We start from the raw sequence: 23,186 nt of genomic DNA on the forward strand, positions 1-23,186 counted from the left end.
TATGTTCGACAATTGCAATTTCCGATTAAGGAAATCGCGATAGCCATTGAGATATTTTATCGGTTGCCATTTTTGCTTCTCTTTTTATATATACTGTCAATATTCGAGGTGATGAGAAGTCTATCGAAATTGCATTACCGACAAAATTGCACGTTGCAGTTTTTATAAGTAAAACATGATGACCATATTATAGATAATATTTATTTCGCACACCTTTTATGATGCAGAATTTCGCAACGCGGTCCATCATTTGATCGATCGCGCAATATTGAGCTCGGCCAGCTCGGCGGCAGAGTCCGAAGTCCAAACCGTAAAACTTCTCGCTACCAGAGTGCACCACGCGACAGTAGACTGTCGGTTTACGGAAACGTTCGATGTTCGACGATTTTCGCCGATTTGCGATGATCGTCGAGTCGTGTCGAGCGATTTGCGAGATTTAACCTTAAATTCTTCACTTCCAGACACTCGCGGTTTGAAGACATGTTTGGCAAATTGATCACGGGTGTACTTCAATCTTTACCGTAAATATTAGACTTAATTTGTCTTTATTCTCGAAAATTAAGAACATTTTTCGAAACGACTTCCCGTAATCGTATCATCAATTTTCAATATACGTTCGCCGTCAAGCGTATTTTAGCTAACTTTCTATTCATACCGAATTAATTTTGTTAGAATAAAACGATGAAATACGAAATTAAATTACAATATTAAGTAAAAATATTCATTTGTAATTTGTGTCGTATCATGCCTTTCTATTATTACTAAATATAATCGTCCTACAAATATAATTGTATTATATTTGTGGTGTATTATATGTATATTAATTGTGGCCAACGATCACCAGTGACCGTCATGAACCGGTGAACGTGTTAATAAGGATTAACATATTGGTTGGCGATTAGAAACCTTCAACATTTAAAGAGCAAGAGATTTGATTTTCTTCAATTTAAAACTGCTATTCACATTATTGACACAAGACGTAATACGGCAATGAGATCTTAGGTAACGAAGTATAGATATATTGCGTATTAATATCACATTTCGTTAACGTGTTTGCAGACGGGCCACGAGCCAACTTTCGTCGACAGCGACTGCGACAACGATTGCGGCGTGGAGCCCATGGAGTTCGACATTCGTCAGAAACATAATGAGATATCATTTCCCTCATCCCAATGAAAGAAGACGCATAAAAAGGCACGGATGGTACGCGAGATTGTCAACGCCAAATGGTAGAAAAATTCTCCAAAGAAGAATCTTAAAAGGCAAACATGTGCTATCTCACTAATCGTCGTTGTGTTATCCAGCTAATCGATCGAAAGCACGAGAATATACTCTGAGAAATAAACATTGTCAATTTAATTAAAATCCTTTTTATTACAATTACAATACTTATTGAGAAATGTGAGTTAATTACCGTCATATTTATTACACGTGAGCCAACACTTTTTCATCGTCCGCAACAGCGTTCCTCGCTTCATCCGGTATATTGAACTTGAGCTGCTTGCAGGTCCAATCGAAAGGATCCGTCAAAGGTGCATCTATTATTAAATCTTTTTTCTCTTTGCCGATAATTAAGCGCACATTTTTTAGATGTACGTGAGTCGGAATAATTTCTTGTTTATTCGGTGTCACATCTAGCAGATCTAGCAGTTGTCGATTCATCTTCGGCATATCCCAACAGGAATCGGCGAATGGATCGACTCTCAACCACGTACCCATGATTTCTTGGGCGCGCGATCCGTGAACGTTATCTCCGAGAATCGGACTGTACAGCATCGTGGAAGCGAATAACCTGACTGCATTCCACTTTCTCGCGGATGCTTCGATTTCTATTAGGGAACTCAAATTATGTGTCGAATTGGATAAGAGTTTATAATCAATGTTTAATATCTTGACGTCATCTCTCTTCACCTCGTTGTTACTCCACCGAGTCAAGATAATAGGCTGAAATGCACACGCAATCCGTTTATTTCAGTGAATCATCAAATTACTTCGTAGAGAACATATACATGGAGATAGAGATGTACCTTTTTGTCTCCCAGCGTAGACTTTTTTAACGTCATCGCTAAATGATATTTTCCTTTGATCTCGTTCGGAACTCTGATCGTGACCGCCCAATATTTCTTATATTTGCCTGCAGTTCGATTTCTCGCAATTTCTATCTGCCGACACACTTTGTCGTTAATTCCAAAAACATATACGCCACTCATATATCTACAAAAATAGGTGATTTGTATTGATTTTTTTTTTTTTTTAGAAAAGAAAGCGAAAGGGTCATGTGTGTACTTTTCTGCTCCCAAGGACGGTATTAAGATTGGTACATCTAATTCCTTCGCAAGGTACGGCAAAGTGTCTTGTACAGAATAATTCACTGCACCTACAATCTTGTGAGTTGACTGCAGACGCCGGTTTGTTTTTGGCATGCTATTAAGCATAGATATGCCGTATGGTTTGTTTATTGCAATTATTCCATCTGTAAGACAGTATTCGCAGATTAACATTGAAATGTATCGCTTTATCAGCTAAGTACAATTAAATATATATAGACATTTATTTCCAATATAAATTCAACATTTCTCATTTCTTTTGTATGGACATCAAGAAAAAATCAACTTTGACGATAAAAGGAAACTGTTATGCTGAAATAAATCTAAGCGAGTGGAATAACTGCGACTTTACATTTCTTTTAAGTTGTAATATTAATGGTCATCGCAAATAATAAACATTATTAAACGGTCAATAACGCGTCAGCAATTACATTCAAAAGCAAGGATTACTAAATTTCACAAAATGGACCAATAATCAATTCCACCAATCTCATGACAATGAAAATAATTGTTAATCTTGCTGGAAGATGCTGAGATTATTTAATCGACGTAGAACAATTTTTTCTCCACCTTTATTGTAAATCACATTCTTCAGCAAATCTTTCGCAAACTCGTTCTCCGATTTCCACGGGTGAATTTGGTTGTACGGATGGACCACCTTCCGCGTCGTCGCGTAACCCTCCGTCGTGCAATACCCCCTGTAGCACGCGCGAAACGCCATCGCGAACTCGTTGGTCCGCATGCTTCTGAACACCGTCATCGCGCCCTTCATTTCTCCCCCGAGTCCCCGTCCCCGAGTGAGATTCGCGAGTCGTTTTCTTTACGAACGTCTATCTATCCCGCGGCTTCGATTTGAGGTTAAACTCAACACAACCACACGTGGTGATAACCGGAGAAGCGAGACGGCAATGACGACATGGGGGCTTATCCGTTTCCGATCATTTAAGAAACGGACAATATCTTTTATCTAGCAATGATTTTCAAATTTTGTAAAAACGCGAGCTTTTGCACGCAGTATTCAGCGATTCACTGAGCGCAGAGCGCACACGAGCATATCAAATAATCGTCGATGATGCCGGATGCCGTCACTAATAATGGAGACGCGATGAGACAGAACCAGGAAGCGAGAAAAACTTGATCTGGACATGTCGGCGTTTTAACCATTTCATTTCTAAATTATTTTATTATTTAACAGCTAAGACAACAAAAATAGTTGTTTGCATTTTCATGCATATTATATGTGACAAATAAACGAAAAACACTGAGGCATTTTGAAAACGTATTATTTTTATTACAACTACATATATATATACGTAATAATACTGCTCTGGTGCTAAAGAAAAATGTCGTATCTGCAAAAATTCACATTTTGAGGCATAAATCGATTAATTCTGACATTTTCCATCTCGAGGAATTCATTGGACCGGGGGCTGGATAAGTTTTTTACGAAATATCTTCATTTTAGAATTAATTCTTTTATATTTATAAAAGTAGGTTAGGAGGACTCATCCCTAACGTATGTACAACAATTTGCATTGCAAAATTATTATGCGTAATGAAAATTTCTTTGGTAAAATATTTCAAAGAAGTTATAAACATTATCTACAACAATTCTTATTATATTATTTATGATAACTATATTATCACCGAACTATTACTACGTTTACGCGAGCGTTACTTCTGTAGTAACTTACGATAATTCGTTCGCGTAAACGGGATTTTGTAGTAACTTACGATAATTTACTCCGCGTAAACGGTTAAATTATCGTAAGTTAATACAGAAGTAAGAAATTGACCAATCACAGTCGATTATTCTTCTCACATTCGCCTGTAATTGGTCAATTTCTTACAGCTTGAGACTTACTATACAGCTTACTACAGCTATTGTAGATCGGGCATAATATAACACCAACAAATGAAAGATGATGATATACTTTTGATGATATGTCACGAAGAAGTTTTTACGTATCAAAAAGTACGTGCTATCTATATAAGATATAAAATCTTTGAAAATATAGACTGAAATAATATTTGATTTCATAATTCGTAATACTAGCAGAAAGAGAGAGAAAGAGAGAGAGAGAGAGAGAGAGAGAGAGAGAGAGAGAGAGAGAGAGAGAGAGAGAGAGAGAGAGAGAGAGACAGAAAAAGAGAGCTAATATCTGTAGCATCCCTATATAAAAGTTTTTATAAATAAATATATAATATAAATGTATAAGTATGTACATATATAGATATATAATTTTATGTAAAATATACCGCCCATGTACCGCGTTTTCTTTTTCTTGTATATTCTCTATTTATACATATAGGAAGAACAAAATTAAGTAGAAAAATAACTTTTTGCATTGTCCTTTAAAAAAAAAGTAAAATTGCTATTAGATTATACAATATTCTATGTGTAATCATATTAATCATATATATATATGATCATTTTATGTTTCATTTTCTAAAACTTTATTTAAGGTAGGCGTCTCGCTACGTGCTAGTCATGTGACTGTTTGTAGGTTTTCACGTTCAGAAATATATTTCAGGCAATTTTTGCTAAGGGAAAAATAATTTTATGACGTATGGTGTAAAATTCGGCTGATCATGCGAGTCGTCGAGAAAGGTTACGAGTGAAAAAAATACTTTTCGATTGAATTTTGACACGTACCGAGAAAGGGTTTCAAAACGCATGACAGGGGTGTCAATCACTATCCAATTTAGTCTGATTAGCCAGCGGCGTTGCCAAATCTTCCCAACCTCACCTCGACCAAAAAATGTTTGCTCGATTACCGCATTTTCACTAAAATAAACTAAAAAATTAGCAGCGAAATCTCCGGTAAACTATATATTTTATGGTTGCATCGAATTCTTCGAAATCTAATGTACAAGAAGCAATGTTTTTTCTCACTTCATCTAATCGAAAAATGCGAATATATGTGATTGAAACCGTGATAGAGCCTTCTTTTTCTGGCCGTCTGTATGAAGTAATGCAAACGTTGTGATTTTCGAGATCGATTTTTTAGAGTAAATAGTCGGTATAAGGAGCCACAGAAAAAATCGACTGCAAAGCCGATCATATAATTTGATATAAAATCCGAAATCGAAAACTTTATCTAATACATGCCCTGACGAGATATGACTACCTTAAAAAAAAAAAAATACAAAAATTATTTTCTTATAGCGTTTTTTCTTGGCTGCACTACCGCCCTGCACTGCCCTGCACTACCCAATAATAGCGTTGCACTAGTGTAATCATTTTTTATAATTGTTTTCTTATTATTTTTCCTGTGTATACAGGAGATTATACAAGAGAAAAGAAATATATATGGACATATATTTTGTACATAATTCTATACATTTATTCATACGTTCTATACGTTTTCTTATATGAAAAATTTTTTACCATAAGAATAGTGGGAGGTCTTTTATATCGATAATCGATATCGATAGTCTTCAAATATCTCCGGCTCCCGGAGTTCCATTGATAGTCCCGATAATTTGTCTATGATTTACACTTTTTTAAATAATATATATATTTTGTTAATTATATTATATATATATATAAAATTTTCAAGTAATTAAACAATTGAAGAATGAGATCGTATTACCGATATAACATAATGAAACACGTCGAAATGAGCCGCGCGTTCGCGGCGCTCGTGGCGTTCCGTCGCTCCGCGCTCGCGACTGCATTCAGGCAGTAGTGGCAGTAGTAGCCATCGCGCAGCGAATGTGATTCGGAGCATTCTTGGCAATCTCGTATTTCTCTCTCTTTTTTTCAGTTCCGATTCCGATTAATCGAGAACCGCCGACCTCCGCGCGCGACTACCGCGAAACACGACGGTCAGCAGCGTAAACCCTGTTCGTCGACGGCGCCGGGAGGCAACCGGGAGCGACGACGTAGAGCACCCAGACCCAGGGAAGGCCGGCTCTGTCCTTATCTTTCTCTCGCTCTCGCTCTCCTTTTCTCTCTCGCGCGAGCGAGCCATCGCGGCAAAAGAGCTCGACTCTCGAACTCTCGACTCCGTCGATCGGCATCGGCACTTCGGCACCGCGGGCCCACGTATCGCGCAACCGGCGCAACACCGACGTATCGTATCGGGTTGCTCCCCGGACAGGAAGGGCGATCCGTATTGTCTCGAATCTCGGCTCTCCCTGAGCGGAGGATTTTCACGCTAGAAAGCGGCCGTCCAGCAGGGCGATACCATCTTATATGACTTTACTTCGACGACGAGGTAAGTTTCTCCCGTATATACATATCACGGTATCTGTCACTCCTCGAATTTTTAACGGTCCGAGATGCGGACCGACGCGACGACGGCGGTCCAATCGACGTCCATTCAACGTCAATCGCGTCGATTGAATTGCCAATTTAATTTTTTTTTTCTCTCTTCCGATGCCATAACCTCTTTCTGCCCACGTCGCTCGCTCGCTAATTTTAGCGACCAGCCATTTTGGACACGGCACGACGGGACACGGGACGTGCGTGCGAAAGTGCGAACGAGCGAGCGAGAACCACGGGACCCCTCGCTCTCCTGCGGATATGAGCGAGCGTGCGTCCCTCTCCCTCTCCCTCCGTTCGCAATGACGACGACGACGACGACTCGCGTGCGTGCGTGTCGCACGGCGCGTCACCGCCGGCGGAGGAAATGGAGCTTCTCTAAAAGCCGGTCGCTTGACCCAGCACACCGGACCTTTGGGTCCGCGCTTTTCGCTATTTTCACCTGCTATTTTCAGCCGCGCTCTTACTCCCTAGATCTGACGCAAAAATAGGCGTGCGTAACGTAAGCGCGCGTCACGCTTGAAAATTCCGTGGACATATGGAGAAAATTCGAAGACGACACGGAGAGCGCGACCGCGGAGAGGACCGTTCCTGGCTTTTCTGTAGGCGGAAGAGGACAGGGGAACGAGGGCGACTGAGCAAACGAGCTTCTTTGTTTCGCCTTGAACGTATATTTTTACCTTAAACGTTTCGCACAACTTTGATAGCTCTCGGTACCCTCTGGATCATCGAGAATGGGACATGTGTACGGAAGGGAGGAAAGGAGCGAAGCGTAGGAAGCGCGGTGGAAACAAGCGGGCCTATTTTAGCGAGCACCTCTCCAACTGGCCTGTCGCGTCTGTATTCCGATGCGTATACGTGACCGTAATGAGGCATTTATTTCGTGATTTCTCTCTCTTTTGTAACGAGAGAACGAGCAATTCGAACTGCTAGCATTTGACGAGCAGGATTTGATAGCCAGCATTGACGTTCGGCCTGTTCTTTTTAGTTGAACTTCTTTTGCACGGTTCATCTTTTCTCCTTTTCTTTTCACGTTGGAGAGAATAAGAGAAAAGATGAACCGTATGAGAAGTTGAGCTAAAAGGAACCGGCCTGTTTGTGACATTTTGTAGGCAATTGTGAGGGAAAGTTTTAAGTGCGGCATATAACCAGCTATGCGACGATATAGCTGGCTATATGCTGTACTTAAAACTTTGTCGCTGGATGTCGTCCATTTATTACAAATAATTGTTTCTGTACATTACGTATTTCTCTCGAAGCATTGAGTAAAATCGTAAGCCATTTACAGTATTAGAAATAAAATTAGAAATTGTCAAGTTCCTGATAATCGCTCTTTGTTTCTAATTTATACGTGAAATTTACGTATTCGTGATGGAGTATATTATTTTGTACATTTTCTAGGTCTGTGGTCAAACGACGTTTGTTTTAAGAGGATTTAAGAAGGCTTTCGAGAAGCCTGCTGAATTTGCTTTGTCCCCTTTGTCGCCATTAATTACACATTTTCGTAATTTCCGTGATTTCAGTTGGGAAATGGCGCATACTCTGAGATAATTAAATGACGCGCACAAAATTAACTTCTCGCTGTAACTGCCGTATAGGGATAAAAGTTGGAGAACGGAACGCAATGTTCCTTCTGACATTTGTACATCCTGTGTGCATTTATTTATTATTTTACAATATTACACAAAAGAGAGAGAAAATACTTTCTTTCGTAAAACCTGGGCGAATACATTCGAAACGTTGAACTTGAAAAAAAGAAAGGAACGAGCGGACGCCTCTCGCGTGACGTTTGCATGCGAATTGCCGATTGCTGTGTCATCTAATAACTATTCCGAGAGTTCAATAGCGATTACGAATTATATATCAATGCTAATGTTACAACGAATGTATAATTAATCCCAACCTATTATTACTTTGTTAACGTCGATAGCGAGAGACGGTACCCCGACCGATCAAAAATTTTTAAATTTCATAAATCCGGGATTGATCTTCAACGAATCCCCTTGAATTTTCAGCCGAATATCGGCATACAATTTTCAATTTTGCAAAACTCAATCTACCTGTATCTCGCTATTTTTTTCTCAGTACATATTTATATTTCCAGTATACGGTTTCCGATAGTGACGTTAGTTCGGAGACATCCAATACGTGCTGCGATTAGATTATACAGCTGTAGATCTGTTACTGCAAATACGTCGATAAAAGAAACCTCGCAAGATAATAACATTCTTTCGGCGCGATTTTCTAGTCCGTGTTGTTCAACTTCGTCACGATCAGCAGCAATAACTGGCTTGGGGCTCTCATGTTTGTAAATACATTCCTATCGACAATATGAACTTCCTCGAGCGCACGCAAGCGTCGGGCGCCATCAGTCTGTGTAGTTTGAGAGTCCGTGGAATTTCGAAAAGTTTGCTTCGGAAAAAGGCATTGATGTTATCAGGTACTGTTCGTATTTCTTACGTGTGTACAGAAGATATAAAATCGTATATAGATAATGAAAATCTCGACTCGATATCGATTAAATGCAAAAATATTTAAGAATTGAAGCTTCGTAAAGAATTCGAATAATTCGAAAAAATTACGAGTAACCACAATAATAAGTAGAAATTAGAAGTTTCATTATTGTTTATTTTCGCGACATTCTGGAGAACGTCCGATTCGGACGTCGTCGAAACATTTAAAGACAATTGCGTCAGACACACAAGATTAATTCTAAATCTTCTTCCTTTGTCCGTGCGTGACTGCGGCGAGTGTGATTTTTTTTTACGTTTATCTGGCCAAGATGGCCTGCTACTTTGACCCTTAAGCATGTACGCACGGCGCACGGTTCTCGATAACGATGCAAAATAATACCGCGCTTTATCAGACGGCAGACGGTTCTCAAGCGTCGTCTTCGTGCGACTCGTGGAATTTTCGTAACGCGATCCCTCCTCTCACGTAGGATATATCTCCAATCCAATTTATCTCGCTCATTGTCAGACGAAACATTCTTGATCCGCGAATGCCTTTGCGCCCGAAACTCCGCCGTCTTCTCCTTATGTTAAAACGTGCGTGTACAAGTATACGCGCGCGTTTTGGCCGCAGCGATGAAGTAATGTTACGAGTTCCAGCATCGCTGCTTGCTCTCACTTTCTCCGAATCCGAATCGCGAGCAGAAGCGAGCGTGCCGGAACGAGTTTCGCCGGGAGGAAAGTATTTATCGAGGATCGCGCCGGGCCGATAATTACGGCCGCATCGAGAACGTCGCGCTCCCGGACGGAGTTGTCTAATGTCGTTAAGACCGACCGCGAGAATCTATACTTAAATTGTCGGCTTTACGTTTAACGAGCACATTTTTTTTTTTTTTTTTTGCGAAATAACAAGTTTTCTTTCGAGATATTCAAATGCTGTGCTGGCTGAGACTCGGTGAATGAAAAAGTATATAAATATGTAAATGTTGAGGCACTGGTCTTTAGGATTTGCCAATCCGGACGGATTTGCATTAATTAAACCTTCATATCTTGTAAAAAAAATCTGTTTTGTATTTAAGAATTATAGAAATGGCAAAAATATTCTCAAGAATTTATTAACGTTATATTGCTTATTAAAAATGAGATTATTAAATCATTGGTTAAGTTATATTATTTACCGCTTCCATACAGGCACGTTTGTTACTTAATTTAATCCAACGCCCGATATATCAAATACAGATTAATTAAACACAGCCGGACCAAGAGAGTCACGCTCAACCCATGACGCGACCTGGACCTGGGTCAATCCACCCCGACCTATCTCACCGAGTTTTTTCCTAGAATCTTTCGCGCTATTCGCAAGTCGTCGACCAGGGACTCGATCAACTGCTAGGAAATTTTATCTCGACGTTAATTTAATATTTTCCTTCCCGGGATTAATTTAATCTCACGCATGCACACACACACACACACACACACACACACACACACAAATGTTAATTCCACAATTTGTTGAAGAAGAGGCCTCGATTGCGATTTGCGAACCAGTTAGCCACTTGAGAGTAGAATAGTGTGACCTTGCCCGAAGGCTGCTCTCTCCTTAGAAGAGGCGCCGTCGGCGTCCGGATCGGCGTCGTCGGCGTCCGGATCAATATACACGGTGGCGGCGAAAGGACGCGTGCGCGCCGCGGGGTAGGCCGACCTCCGGGGTCCCGAGAGCCGTCAGACTACGAAGAGACGAGTAACCACTCTAGTTGCGCTAGCGAGAGGCCGACCTTCTCAGCTCTCTCTCTCTCTCACACACACACACACACACACTACCTACGCTTACCCCCTGCGCGAGAATCGATTCTCTCTCGGCGACGCGACAAACCTGCTCCACTTTTTTCCACTCTTTCTCTCTCTCTTTCTCCGTCTCCGAGCCTCGTCCTTCTTCGACGTATCTCTCCGCTCGCGAGGGTGCCGTTGGAGAAGAGGAAGGAAGTCTGGATACACCTGGCGATCAACGACAGCAGCCGCGTCACCGTCGCAAATCACGACTTATGCGTCTGTACCGAGCAGGTAACCCTCCCGTTTCCGGTGCACGCACTTCCACGAGGGTGTTCAGGGTATTTCCCGGAACGGTCGCCACTTCGCGATTGGGTTAACCGAGATTTACTATTAGACGAATAGGATCATTTATTGCTCGACTACCTGGCTACAATATAATTCGGTGCACTACGTTTCGGCTCACGGTTAGAGCCCTTATCAAGTGCTGTCTAATAGTCAAGATGACTCGTCATACTTAGTATAAGACCCTCTTGCATTCATGGGAATGTCCCCGCATTGTCACGAAGCGCAAGTGTCTTGAACATCGAGATTCCAAAATTAAGCATCTCTGGTTATCCTCTCCAGTGCGTGATGTTATACGAGTGGAAGCATTCCGGAGATTTACTATTAGATTATTGCTGCGTAAATTCCGTCGCTGAGGAACGACGGGGAAGGTGACAGTTCGGCGACTCCATGCGTGAACCCGAGTATCGAAATATTTGACACGTCACATTTGACACGTTTTGTTCCGACAACGATGTTGTCAAATTGCGAGGGGCCAATATTCGATTTATCATCCCAATCAATTTCCGCGGTCCATCTTCGCGAACGCGCGCTGCCTTTGTATAATTTAGACTCTTAAGAATCTTGCCGCTACGTCTTGAAACGCCTTGAGGTGTCTTAACAGTAGCCGCGAATGCGACGCTTATAGCCCGGTAAATGGAGCGTAAGGATCAATATTAATATCGCGCACAGTTATTGTAAACAACAGGCACCGGCTGCAATCGGGTGCAGAATTACACACCACTTGCATACTGTACGACTGCATGAAACACGAGAGTCCTTGCGCGAATCGCGCTCTCAGACATCTCGGATGCTAAATCAATAGAGGATGTCCCTCGAGAAGTGCCGTTCCTCTTACAGTATTACAAGACGTTGACTTAATTGCTTGTGACAACCCGTAACTCCCCCGTATACAAACTTTCGATCGGTCTCGCGGAGTGATTGTGCGCGAATAAAAAAAAACAATTCTTTTCGCTCACGAGGCGTGCCTGTGAACAATTTATTATTACGAAATATTAATATTGTATTGTTATTGTAGCGAATATTGTTATTTAGAAAACACAAGCGGAATTGATCGAGCGAATAAATCAGATTCGAATAAATCCGGAAAAATCGAGTTACATCGCAAACATGTTTTGTGTCCGAGACATCAGCTTACCCCTTAATTTATTATAAGGTATATACACTTCGGTGCGATCATATCTCGAGCGAATCTTCATTTATTGCGACTGCATTTGTTCGATTATCGAGAGAGATGAAATTTGTCCGTCGCAATCTCGTTTTCGCAACTTCGTTCAGTCCGACTTAGCGGTCATCGCTATCATGTTCCTAATACGGCTCGTCCCGCACGAAAATCATCCGAATGATCGTTAGCATCATAGCCAGATGAAACGCACACCGGTCCCATGATCGTCCATCCGTCTGAAAATTATTCTGAATTTCATTCTCATGGTTTTGCATCTCTCGTGAACGCTTTTAGCAGACCTACTAACTCGCATGGATAAGAGCAGCCCGCAAGATTCGCCCTCGGATTCCTTGATTCCTTCGCGTCCAGGATCTTCAATCCTACAATTAAAATGATTCCGATAAGATCGAGGTTAAAGGAAAAAGAAACAATATGTGAATAAGAATAATATATTATCTTAATTAAAGTTGGGCAGATAGAGTTGCACAAACTATTCTAAGCAAATACAAATGTCTCGGTTTCCAACTCTAAATGATTTATTAAATTAAAGTTATATTTTTTTCTCTAAAAGTTAATATATAATGAAATTTCCTTATACGGTAAAATAAATTTAAAATAACATTCCAGATAAGTTCTTTCAATTAGTTTCAATTCTCCAAATTTGAGATAAGATTTCTACTAATTTCCTTTGATTTTCTTTAAATATATAAAAATAATATCTTCAATTTATTTTAGCAACGGGATAATGTAAAAAAAAAAAATAAAGTTACAAAAATTATAATCTAACAAAAAATCGAAAGTGACTAAACTGGATTAGGACAGTTCCAAGATTGTTTTTGTTCTTCTTTCTTGCAGAAACATCCAGGATATTATCCAGAGGGAAAGGATCGGCGTGTAGCAAAGGCGGCGGCGACGGTAGAACACTATTATCCGACTGGCGATCATCAAACGGCAACACCATCACCACCCACGACCGTTCGTTTTCGTGCGACGAGTTAACGTCGACATCATCACCAACCTGGTACCACCGATTGCCAGGCTTTCTTACGGCGACCAGCGACGGACAGGCAGCGTGTATGATCATTGAGGACTACCCCCCTACCCCACCCGCCACCGCCAAACCGAGGCAACACCCGAGGCATCAAGATACCACCCAACGATTCCTAAACCTCCACCTGGTCCTGCCTAAGCACAGGACCTCAAAATTTTCCAGGTTTGTGAGTCAGTCTGGTTAGTGTCAATTTTTTTATTTTAAATTTTGTTGAGAAAATTGATAGTGTGTTTAAAAGAATTATTGTTATTACTGCTCAAATCTGAAATTCTAAGAATAACTTGAAGACATTGAAAAATAATTATATTTATTAAAATACATTTCAAATCTATACAAGTCTTGCTACAAAATGCGTAACAATTCTTTTAATTCAATTAGCGATTCAGGTTAAAGATTAATGGCAGTTTGAGTTATTGCAATATTAAAGGCGAGTTTCTTCCTCTTTATAGTAATAGGCATCGGAAGCTACAGCCATTCAGGGAAACGTGACTGGCGTCAGCGGGTAGCGACGCGGCACGCCTTACTGCTAATAAGGACTACAATCCTGAGAAGAGGAAGAACCACCCTGACTCGACACGCTGCTACGAGCTACCACGAGCAGGTAGCATCCATTGCCTGCTACTGGCTATTGCCGGCTACCAAGCTGCCGCTGGCTGGAAACGTGCGACAGAGGAGATCTAGAAGAACCAGGACGAAGACGTTACCCACCTGAGAAAGAGGAGAAAGAAGGAACAGAGCCAACGTCATCTCACGAGCTGCTCAAGCGTCGATCTTTTCGTCGTGATTCGTTAATACTTTCACAACGACGTCTCGTCAGAGATCCCTGTCGATCGGAGAAGTTAAGTTTGTTAAGAGCAAGAGAAGGCGGAAACATCGGTCACCATGGCGAGCGTGAACGTCAATCGCAATGTCAGCGATGCTTTTTATCGCTATAAGATGCCGCGAATCCAGGCGAAGGTGGAAGGCAAGGGAAACGGTATTAAGACAGTGATCGTCAACATGGTGGATGTGGCGAAGGCGATCGGTCGTCCGGCTACGTATCCGACCAAGTACTTCGGTTGCGAGTTGGGCGCGCAAACGCAATTTGACTTCAAAAACGAGCGTTTTATCGTCAACGGCTCGCACGACGCGACGAAGCTGCAAGACCTGCTGGACGGTTTCATCCGAAAATATGTCCTTTGCCCAGCCTGCGACAACCCGGAAACCGAACTGATGGTTAGTTCGAAGAAGGGCACGATCTCGCAGGGTTGTAAAGCATGCGGACATCATGGTCTTCTTGAGAGTAATCATAAGTTGAACACGTACATCTTGAAAAATCCGCCGAGCTTGAATCCAGCAGTGCAGGGTAGCTCATTGACGGAGGGTAAACGCGGCAAACGCTTGAAACGCGCCAATGGCGACGCCGGGGGTACAATCACCACCGCCACGGCCACCACTAACGGCAACGATCGATCCGGTTCTCCGGAAAATGACGTCAACAATTCTACGGACATTGTGGTAGAACCACCGCCAGTAAGAACGATCAACGACGACGGAGATGACCTTAAATGGGCGGTGGATGTGTCCGAGGAGGCGGTTAGAGCTCGTCTCCAAGACCTGACGGATGGTGCGAAAGGTATGACTATCAGCGATGATCTTGAGAAGAGCGAAAAGGAGCGCATGGACATGTTCTACAAACTGGTTAAATGCCGTCGCGATGCCGGCCAGCTGGACAACAATCACAAGGAGCTCGTGACCGAGGCGGAACGTCTCGAGATTAAGACCAAGGCGCCGTTGATCCTTGCCGAGTTGCTGTTCGATCAGGGAATCGTCGCGCAGGCGAAGAAATATCGAGTATTGCTGCTGCGCTTCACTCACGACGACATTAAGGCGCAGAAATATTTGATCAGAGGAATCGAGCAGGTGATCGCATTGCATAAGGAGGCGTTGATGCCGAAGGTTCCCGGAATCCTCAAGGTAAACAAATTAATTTTTTGGGAATTTTTTAGAATTAATTTTAGGAAATATTTTGAAAAGTTTGTTAGGGCATTCAGTGAGAAAGTATTAATATATGTGTAAGTATTATATATGTATTAATATATATAAGTATTAATATATGTCGTAATTCTTAGCTATCGCCATTGACTTAGTAAATAATTTATAAAATATTTGCATGGATTCCTAGTTGTTTTACGACGCTGATATCTTGGAAGAGAAAGCATTTGACGAGTGGTCGAGCAAAGTCAGCAAGAAATACGTCTCAAAGGACCTGTCGCAAGAGATTCACGATCGAGCTGCACCATTTTTAACATGGTTGAAAGTTGCAGAGGAAGAGGAGTCTGAATCCGAGGAAGAAGATGACGATGTGCAGGTAATCTCATTGTACTTCTAAGAGAGATGCTAATTTTTTTAATTCAAAATTTTTAAATTATTTTTTAATTCTATTTAATTATTAATTAAATATATAAAAACTTTTTTTGTTTTACTTATTTATTTGTTGGGGGGGGGGAATAAATAAATTAAAAATGGCTCGACTTGAAAGATTAAACTTTCTTGTTTCTTTCAAAGTAATCCATTGAATTTAATGCTTCTTTCCTCTGCATCATTCACACCCTTAAACTGTTTATTTCGATATACTTTTTTTTTTAACTTTGGTTTCAAATTTTCCATTTTAGATCGAATACGACGATAGAGCCAAGCAGGAATCCCTGAAACAACAGCAGCCGCCGACTACGCCGAAGCCTGCCGCCGCCACCGCAGTCGCTGCCGCCGTGAACAATGATTCCGAAGATGATTTCGATATCGATGCCATTTAAAGCACACACATACACCGTATACACGTACCGCACATTCAATACACATATACGCATACACACAAGCGCGACGGATGACAAGAAACACTGTCCGATCCGTAATATCCGGGATGGATAATCATTTTCCTCTCGAACAGAATCGTGCAAATGCAATCTCAAGTTATACGCAAATAGATATAGGATTTTCGTTGTTTTAGACTGACGAGAGTGACATAATTAAACTATGCCGTTTACACGCGAATGATGAAAAAGGAGGAAAAAAAAAGAAAGAGAAAGAAATTTTAACCGTTCCTAAGAGTTTAGCGTGATTTATCTATGTACAGTATATTCGCAATACTTTTAATTGTTTTAACGATGCAAATACGCATTTACTGGAAGATCGTTATTTCCTTAATAGTGATCGATTGTTGTCGAGACTTTTTAATGGTGCGCGTATATCTTGAAATGCATCCCTTTCAGACAAAAGAAGACATTCATAGAGTTCATAAGCATTGTCGGGAAATTGGCCTGCTAAAAGCGTTCTTTATTGTATTTACTTATTCTAATTACTATCCAAATAAATATGGTTTATTGCAATGATCACCCGATGTCTTCGCTTTTTGCAGCTAACGGAAAAAATAGGAAGAATGGGTATTGCAACTGTAGCATGCAGATGTAGCGTTAATCCGACATCAATAAGGATATTTAATTCAAATTTGCCGATTAATATAGTCGTAATAATGAATCGGTGACGAATTGCCGAGCTGATCCATATTTTTATATGTTATTTACGTAAAGCTTAGTTCTGTTCATCTTGAACGTATTTTCTCTTTAAAATAAGAGATAAGGGAAGAAGAAGGCCCGCGATTCGAATTCCGCGTTGGCTTCGCGCCAAGTGAAGCGGACGGCGATTGAAACTCATTTCGACGAGTTTCGGAACTCGCCGGTATGTAAAAACGCAAGTCATCATCCGCGAAACTTGTTTTCACGAGTAGCTGCGACTTGTCCAAATAAGTCCGTTTTACGTGTAGCCACGCTACGCGCTGTACTTTCTTAAAACAAAACGAACCCATAATTGATCGAAGGAAGAGAAAGGAAGGGCGAAAAGAGTTCAGCTGCCAAAACTAAGCTTTATTAGGTTTATTTCGAAAGCGATAAAGTCAGCTCCGCTCGTAGCGATCGTAATTGTCGATTAACTATAAGTAGCATATTGAAATAACAAATGATACAAAAACGGCGTCTAATTGTAGTCAATTGTGCTAAATTTTTTCAAATGATTCATACATGGTCGCGTTCAGCAGACCAAGCCGCTCAGTAGCAATCGAACGTGATTGGCTTTTACTTTTAGAACCAACCAATCTAGGCAGAGTGTTGATAAGACGAACTCAACAGTTGTACACAACACATACTACGTTTACGCGAGCGTTACTTCTGTAGTAACTTACGATAATTCGTTCGCGTAAACGGGATTTTGTAGTAACTTATGATAATTTATTCCGCGTAAACGAGTGATTTATCGTAAAAGTTATTACAGAAGTAGCGCTCGCGTAAACGTAGTAATTGCAACTTAATTAGCTATCATATACTACGGTACGTTTACGCGAGCGTTATTTCTGTAGTAACTTACGATAATTCACTCGTTTACGCGGAGTAAATTATCGTAAGTTACTAACAGAAGTAACGCTCGCGCAAACGTATAGTAATAGAATCATAGATCGTATAGTTGTCCCTTCTCGATGACGATTTATCTGCGACGCGCTCATCGCGCAGTCTCGTCAAAACGCGCGGGAAAACCACCGACATCGCCGAGCGTCGCGGGAGAGATTCTCGTCGGCGAATCGACCTTCGCGACCGTGAGAAATTCATCTCGGAATATTTCCGGCCGAGGGACGCGCGAAAAAGGAAGAGAGAACGAAAGACGCGGGAGCTCGCAAAATTTGGCGGCAAGGCCCGATCAGCTGATTGGCGGACGGCAGTTTGGGCGCGAAACTCCGGCACGGGAGGCCAATCAACACACGATCGAGATAATAATCGTCCCGCTTAAGGTGCCAGTTGCCAGTGCCTAGTCAGGGCAGTCAGCCCAGTGTTTCCTGCTCCGTTCGTTGGAACGGTTCCCGGCCGGGCATCACTCGTCACCCATCGTCGTCCGTCGTCGCCGTCGCCGTCGCTCTCGCTCTCGCCCTCGCCGTTGTGTTCCTGATCGCCGAGTCCAGCTGGAAAAATCGAGAATAACGATGGCGTTGCACGAATCCACAAAGGAAAACGTCCGCAAGCACCTCGAGGACGTGTCGTTGCACGTGAGTCCGCTGTTTTCTCCTTCCTCGTTCCCGCCGGGCCCACGTACAATTAACCGTCTCCGTCGTACCGCATCTTCTGTCTCTATTCTTGCAGATCGAACGTTTCGTTAGCGACCATGCCGCGCGTGTCTTCGTTATCGGTGTTATCACTGAACAGCGCGAGTGGAAAAATCCGTTGAGTTGCGGGATCGGTCCCTCCGTTCCCCAACGCCCGCGGCCCCAACGCTTGCGTTTTATGTGCTTTTAAGAAACGGCTGCGTTTGAAAGGAAACGAGCATGCGGGTAGACGAATGAAATTTCTGGCGATAATCGAAGAAAAAAATCATTGATGTATACGGAGATATATACGGGATGTTCCATTTGGAACTCGTTTTAATAACACTTTGACCAATTCGGAGTAAGTTTCTTCTTAAAGAAAATATCCAGGGAACTGAAGATTAATTTATAACTCTCTCGTGAACATAATGTCCCAAACGGGACACATGATATGTCGTAAAAACGTCATATCATAAGACGTCTTTAAGACATTATACATGTCCCGATTTGGGGCATGCGTGTTGTTCGGATCGCCATAGGAAAATTCTAACGTGTCCACGTTTTAGGTGCGCCGCTTCCACAAATAGAATTGCGTAATTCCAACAAGAGGATCCTGTCCTACGAATCCCTCCTTCTGTATATATATGTTCGTCGCATTCGGACTGATTCGGACTTCGGGAGTCGACTCTTCGATCTGTTTTCCGACGACCGTTATGTACCGGACACGTGTCCTGCGCGAAAACGTAAATTCTTCGCCATTCATCAACGGATATTAACGCGATGGAGATCACGCAGTTTAGAAAACTCGTTAACGCGATGGGAAGCGCGCGTTTCGAAACACAAAGATCATTAACGACAGTAGCGATAACGTTAAAAGGCTTGGTCGAGGCATGTCTCACGCGCTGACGCGTGCATTTTAAACGGCTTTGTGTGTACATGCTACATTGTATTAACTATATATATACATATATATATATATATATGGAGCAGCTGCGCATATATATCTGTGTGTGTTCGATATAGAGCTTAGAATGTCCAGTGTTTTTCATCAGAATGTTTTATCATTAAATATAATATTCGCGAATTTGTACTCGATGTTATCGTCGTCGGTAACCTAAGATGAATGAAGAGGTAAATAATTTCTCTGGATTATTCTCACTGGCAGAATTCCTCCACCTACTCTTGATACTCCTCTTAGGTTATGAATATTTTTGCAAGAAGTATATTAACATTTGTAAGAAGTATGTTGACATTTGTGTATAAAGGAACAACTATATATGACAAATTTGCCTTCCCAAGATTTTCTCCCGATCAAAATAATGTTGGATACTTCAATTCATTAGTTTAACAAATTGCACAATTTAAAATTCGCACGATATCGAGTTCTAAATAAACTGAGTGTATTTAATTCTAGATATTTCTCGGTGCAAAGTATTTTAGAATTCTATTTATTATTTTGTCATCTGTTGTCATATTAAGAATATTTTACACCGAGGTGACGCTAAGAAATGTTTGTTATTTTTTGCACAAGATTATGCAATCCTATTCTCTATACTCATATAGATTTATTTTAAATGAGTAATGAGTTTAATGCAATTGCGGAAGAGTTTCTTAAATTATTATAATTTATATAACACTGCATATTAGTTTAGAATACATTGACAATTGAATTGACAAAGTAATTCATCGAATTGTGTGATTCCTGGTGATGTAATTTATGTATTTACAATGTTAAGTTTAAATTAACAGTTTTTTTTTCTTACAGACATCACCAAAGAAATCATGCATTTCTCCAACTATTTCTCCGGATCATGGCTTGAAAACTGGGGTAGGTATAGTCTATTTACTCATATACCAATTTTGTGCTTGATATATTTAATTTCTTTATATATTTTTTTATATATTTTATTTTATTTTATTAAAATTTCATTGATTACGATATTTAGTAAAACCGATAAATTTGTAGCTTACCAAAACAAAAGCTGTGCGAAAGGTACAACTCAAGGAGGACTTCAATCCAGAATTAGAGCCACTGCTTCAGGAAGGCTCAAACCGCTTTGTAATTTTCCCTATTCAATATCCTGATATCTGGGATATGTACAAAAAGGCTGTAGCCTCCTTTTGGACCATAGAAGAAGTAGCTCTTCACAAGGTAAACTCTTAAGTTATAATATATTTTTCTAAAGGTATAAAAATATACAGCTTTTGAAAACTTAACATATTTAACAGTTTAGTAATTAAAAAAGTTTTAAGTAGAAAATATGCAAAATAGAATTAATAAATATTTCACATTCAATGATGACAATGAATTCTTGTAATTTTTACAGGTAGACAAGAAAGACTGGGATGAAAAGCTAAGTTCCGACGAGAAACATTTTATCTCTCATGTTTTGGCATTCTTCGCCGCTTCCGATGGTATCGTTAATGAGAATCTGATTGAGAGATTCAGTCAGGAAGTGAAAATCGCCGAAGCACGTTGTTTCTACGGCTTCCAAATCGCTATAGAAAATATTCATTCTGAAATGTATTCTTTGCTCATTGAAACTTATATTTCCGATCCGAAAGAAAAGTAAGTGGAATTGGCATATATTTGCACACTCGCACAAATATATAGTAGATATTACAATTTTTTTATATATACTTTTAAATTGTACATAAATTAAATATTACTTTTTTATTTATATTGCATTTATATTTTAATTGTTAGATATTAATTACTTTAATTACAGAAACTATATTGATTAATCTTATTTCCAGAGATTTCTTATTTAATGCAATCGAAACACTTCCTTGTGTGGGAAAGAAGGCCAATTGGGCATTGAACTGGATCAATCAGGATGGTGCTACGTTTCCCGAACGTGTAGTTGCGTTCGCGGCAGTTGAGGGTATCTTCTTCAGCGGCAGTTTTGCAGCGATTTTCTGGCTGAAGAAACGAGGAGTCATGCCAGGGCTCACCTTTAGCAACGAACTCATCTCGCGAGACGAGGTCAGTAAATTAATTTTATTTGCATCTATTTATACACACAAGTTATTTAATTTATTTAATAAGTAGATAATTTTTATCTAACATAAGTTAATATATATTTCTTTCTGTGTTTTCTTTATTACATCGTGTTTATACTTTATACTCATTATTTTATTTTTATTGTTTACATTTAGGGATTGCACTGCGATTTCGCGTGCTTAATGTTTAAACACATCGTACAAAAGCCGTCGTTCGAGCGTGTGAAGTCGATCATAATGGACGCCGTCGAAATCGAAAAGGAATTTTTGACTCAGGCGTTGCCGGTCGAACTGATAGGAATGAATTGCACACTTATGTGTAACTACATCGAATTCGTCGCGGACAGATTGTTCGTTGCATTAGGATTTGAAAAAGTAATGTATAAAAAAGCTTATTTATATATTATTTTTGTCGTCATTTTTATATTTATCACGCTTTTATTTTATATAATTGATACTAATAATGTGAGAAAGTTTTAGATTTTATTTAAATTTTACTTATTAAGAGGTATAGAATATTGTGATAATTTTAGGTTTACCATTCGGAGAATCCGTTCTCGTTTATGAATTTCATCTCTCTGGAGGGGAAGACAAATTTCTTTGAGAAGAAAGTGGGCGAATACAAGAAATTTGGTGTCGCGGAAGAAGGTTCTCAAAAGAAGAGCAGCATGTCAAGTGTGGTGTTTGGTGCAAATTTTTAATACAAAAGGTTTAAATATACAAATATAAAACAAACGAAAAATATTGCATACGCTCCACGATGGAGAAAAAGAAGGACACATCAATAATTTTCCGTGACTTTGAAATAATTTTATATATAACGATAAAGTTTTGAAAAAAAATCTTTGACAAATATTCGCGAGACGAAATGTTTGTATAGTGTTTATAGAATATATATAAGTTGACGGCATCAACAAAAAGGGTATTATACACGCATTTTTGAATATTTTCAGTTACAATCGTAATTTTTAAAATGCTATTTTACCAGTAGTATGTTTCAAAAAAGTATAGCTTTAATCTATGAAATTTTTAATGTCATTTTTTTTATATTTAATTCCTATTGTAACTGATGAGAAAACTTGAGGAAGAAAAAAAATTATTGTACAAATAATTCTTCTAAAAAGTTGTTCTGTGATTAGAATACTTTTCCATGATGCCGTCAAATTGTTTGACAAGCTTTTGAGAAGCAAACCGTGTTTGTCAAGATCTTAAAAATGTACAGAGTATTATTGATTGAAACAAATTTTAATTTATTGTATAGAGACTAAGCGCGATATTTGTGACACTTTCGGAAATGTTTTTTTATGACGATTTGATTAAGATTCATTTTATAATTGAACAACTCAATTAAAGAGAGTTAGACATTAATATTCATTTCTTGTCAGAAAGTTAAAATATATGAGCATGATAAAAGCTTTTGTCATGTACACTTCAATTATAAAATCTTACTAATGATTGGACATATCGAAAAAAAATACTATAAATTTGAATAAATAATCAAATGCATAGTCTCGAGTACTTAAAAACTTAAAAGTGCAACTTAAAATAGTATTCGTATAGATAAGTCTTTGCATGTATGTAAACAATAACTATGTGGCAATAAAGCTAATTAAATAAAGCTTTCTTTTATTACGATTGAATGTTAGTGATTCTGAAAACGAAAAGAGAATTTAAAAGACAAGAAAGAGAGGATATAGTCATAAA

The 23,186-nt window shown here is 39.8% G+C and overlaps 5 protein-coding genes across 9 annotated transcripts; 4 read left to right on the plus strand and 1 right to left on the minus strand.

The window, feature by feature from the left end:
* Positions 1-360: 360 nt before the first annotated feature.
* Mrpl34 (mitochondrial ribosomal protein L34) lies at positions 361-1,365 on the plus strand. The gene is made up of 2 exons (XM_077405138.1): positions 361-521; positions 1,060-1,365. Exons 1-2 carry the CDS (start codon positions 481-483, stop codon positions 1,283-1,285), a joined length of 267 nt encoding a protein of 88 aa, XP_077261264.1. The 5' UTR covers positions 361-480; the 3' UTR covers positions 1,286-1,365.
* On the minus strand, positions 1,335-3,428 carry LOC143896947 (pseudouridylate synthase RPUSD4, mitochondrial). The gene is made up of 4 exons (XM_077405137.1): positions 2,898-3,428; positions 2,287-2,473; positions 2,028-2,214; positions 1,335-1,944 (listed from the first exon to the last, which is right to left on the minus strand). Exons 1-4 carry the CDS (start codon positions 3,097-3,099, stop codon positions 1,426-1,428), a joined length of 1,095 nt encoding a protein of 364 aa, XP_077261263.1. The 5' UTR covers positions 3,100-3,428; the 3' UTR covers positions 1,335-1,425.
* Positions 3,429-6,008: 2,580 nt separating this feature from the next.
* LOC143896966 (uncharacterized) lies at positions 6,009-14,283 on the plus strand. 3 transcript variants are annotated; one of them, XM_077405187.1, is made up of 3 exons: positions 6,009-6,550; positions 13,180-13,537; positions 13,825-14,283. In XM_077405187.1, exons 1-3 carry the CDS (start codon positions 6,529-6,531, stop codon positions 13,862-13,864), a joined length of 420 nt encoding a protein of 139 aa, XP_077261313.1. In that variant the 5' UTR covers positions 6,009-6,528; the 3' UTR covers positions 13,865-14,283. The 3 variants fall into 3 exon arrangements, with proteins under 3 accessions (XP_077261313.1, XP_077261312.1, XP_077261314.1); XM_077405186.1 differs by lacking the exon at positions 6,009-6,550 and adding an exon at positions 8,812-9,037; XM_077405188.1 differs by lacking the exon at positions 6,009-6,550 and adding an exon at positions 10,780-11,108.
* Positions 14,258-16,749, plus strand: Eif5 (eukaryotic translation initiation factor 5). Its single transcript, XM_077405164.1, has 3 exons — positions 14,258-15,331; positions 15,540-15,725; positions 16,030-16,749. Exons 1-3 carry the CDS (start codon positions 14,258-14,260, stop codon positions 16,168-16,170), a joined length of 1,401 nt encoding a protein of 466 aa, XP_077261290.1. The 3' UTR covers positions 16,171-16,749.
* Positions 16,750-17,911: 1,162 nt separating this feature from the next.
* Rnrs (ribonucleoside-diphosphate reductase subunit M2) lies at positions 17,912-23,100 on the plus strand. Of its 3 annotated transcripts, none has more exons than XM_077405166.1 (7): positions 17,912-18,443; positions 20,245-20,307; positions 20,446-20,631; positions 20,807-21,048; positions 21,237-21,465; positions 21,639-21,857; positions 22,016-23,100. In XM_077405166.1, the coding sequence occupies exons 1-7, from the start codon at positions 18,381-18,383 to the stop codon at positions 22,181-22,183; spliced, it is 1,170 nt and encodes a 389-aa protein (XP_077261292.1). In that variant the 5' UTR covers positions 17,912-18,380; the 3' UTR covers positions 22,184-23,100. The 3 variants fall into 3 exon arrangements, with proteins under 3 accessions (XP_077261292.1, XP_077261291.1, XP_077261293.1); XM_077405165.1 differs by lacking the exon at positions 17,912-18,443 and adding an exon at positions 18,591-19,367; XM_077405167.1 differs by lacking the exon at positions 17,912-18,443 and adding an exon at positions 19,402-19,610.
* Positions 23,101-23,186: the final 86 nt, after the last annotated feature.

Source organism: Temnothorax americanus, unplaced genomic scaffold (genome assembly GCF_048541705.1).
Source record: "Temnothorax americanus isolate GAGA-0224 unplaced genomic scaffold, ASM4854170v1 Scaffold2, whole genome shotgun sequence".
Lineage (NCBI taxonomy): Eukaryota > Metazoa > Arthropoda > Insecta > Hymenoptera > Formicidae > Temnothorax > Temnothorax americanus.

Coding starts and splice junctions, on each gene's coding strand:
- Mrpl34 (XM_077405138.1), top strand. CDS start 481: ATGTTTGGCAAATTGATCACGGGTGTACTTCAATCTTTACC. Junction 522..1,059: donor GGTGTACTTCAATCTTTACC/GTAAATATTAGA, acceptor ACGTGTTTGCAG/ACGGGCCACGAGCCAACTTT.
- LOC143896947 (XM_077405137.1), bottom strand. CDS start 3,099: ATGAAGGGCGCGATGACGGTGTTCAGAAGCATGCGGACCAACGAGTTC. Junction 2,215..2,286: donor CCGTCCTTGGGAGCAGAAAA/GTACACACATGA, acceptor CTATTTTTGTAG/ATATATGAGTGGCGTATATG. Junction 1,945..2,027: donor CTACGCTGGGAGACAAAAAG/GTACATCTCTAT, acceptor TGTGCATTTCAG/CCTATTATCTTGACTCGGTG.
- LOC143896966 (XM_077405186.1), top strand. CDS start 8,929: ATGAACTTCCTCGAGCGCACGCAAGCGTCGGGCGCCATCAGTCTGTGT. Junction 9,038..13,179: donor AAAGGCATTGATGTTATCAG/GTACTGTTCGTA, acceptor TCTTTCTTGCAG/AAACATCCAGGATATTATCC. Junction 13,538..13,824: donor AGGACCTCAAAATTTTCCAG/GTTTGTGAGTCA, acceptor TCCTCTTTATAG/TAATAGGCATCGGAAGCTAC.
- Eif5 (XM_077405164.1), top strand. CDS start 14,258: ATGGCGAGCGTGAACGTCAATCGCAATGTCAGCGATGCTTTTTATCGC. Junction 15,332..15,539: donor AGGTTCCCGGAATCCTCAAG/GTAAACAAATTA, acceptor ATGGATTCCTAG/TTGTTTTACGACGCTGATAT. Junction 15,726..16,029: donor AAGAAGATGACGATGTGCAG/GTAATCTCATTG, acceptor TTTCCATTTTAG/ATCGAATACGACGATAGAGC.
- Rnrs (XM_077405165.1), top strand. CDS start 19,260: ATGGAGATCACGCAGTTTAGAAAACTCGTTAACGCGATGGGAAGCGCG. Junction 20,632..20,806: donor AAGAAGTAGCTCTTCACAAG/GTAAACTCTTAA, acceptor TAATTTTTACAG/GTAGACAAGAAAGACTGGGA. Junction 21,049..21,236: donor ATTTCCGATCCGAAAGAAAA/GTAAGTGGAATT, acceptor TCTTATTTCCAG/AGATTTCTTATTTAATGCAA.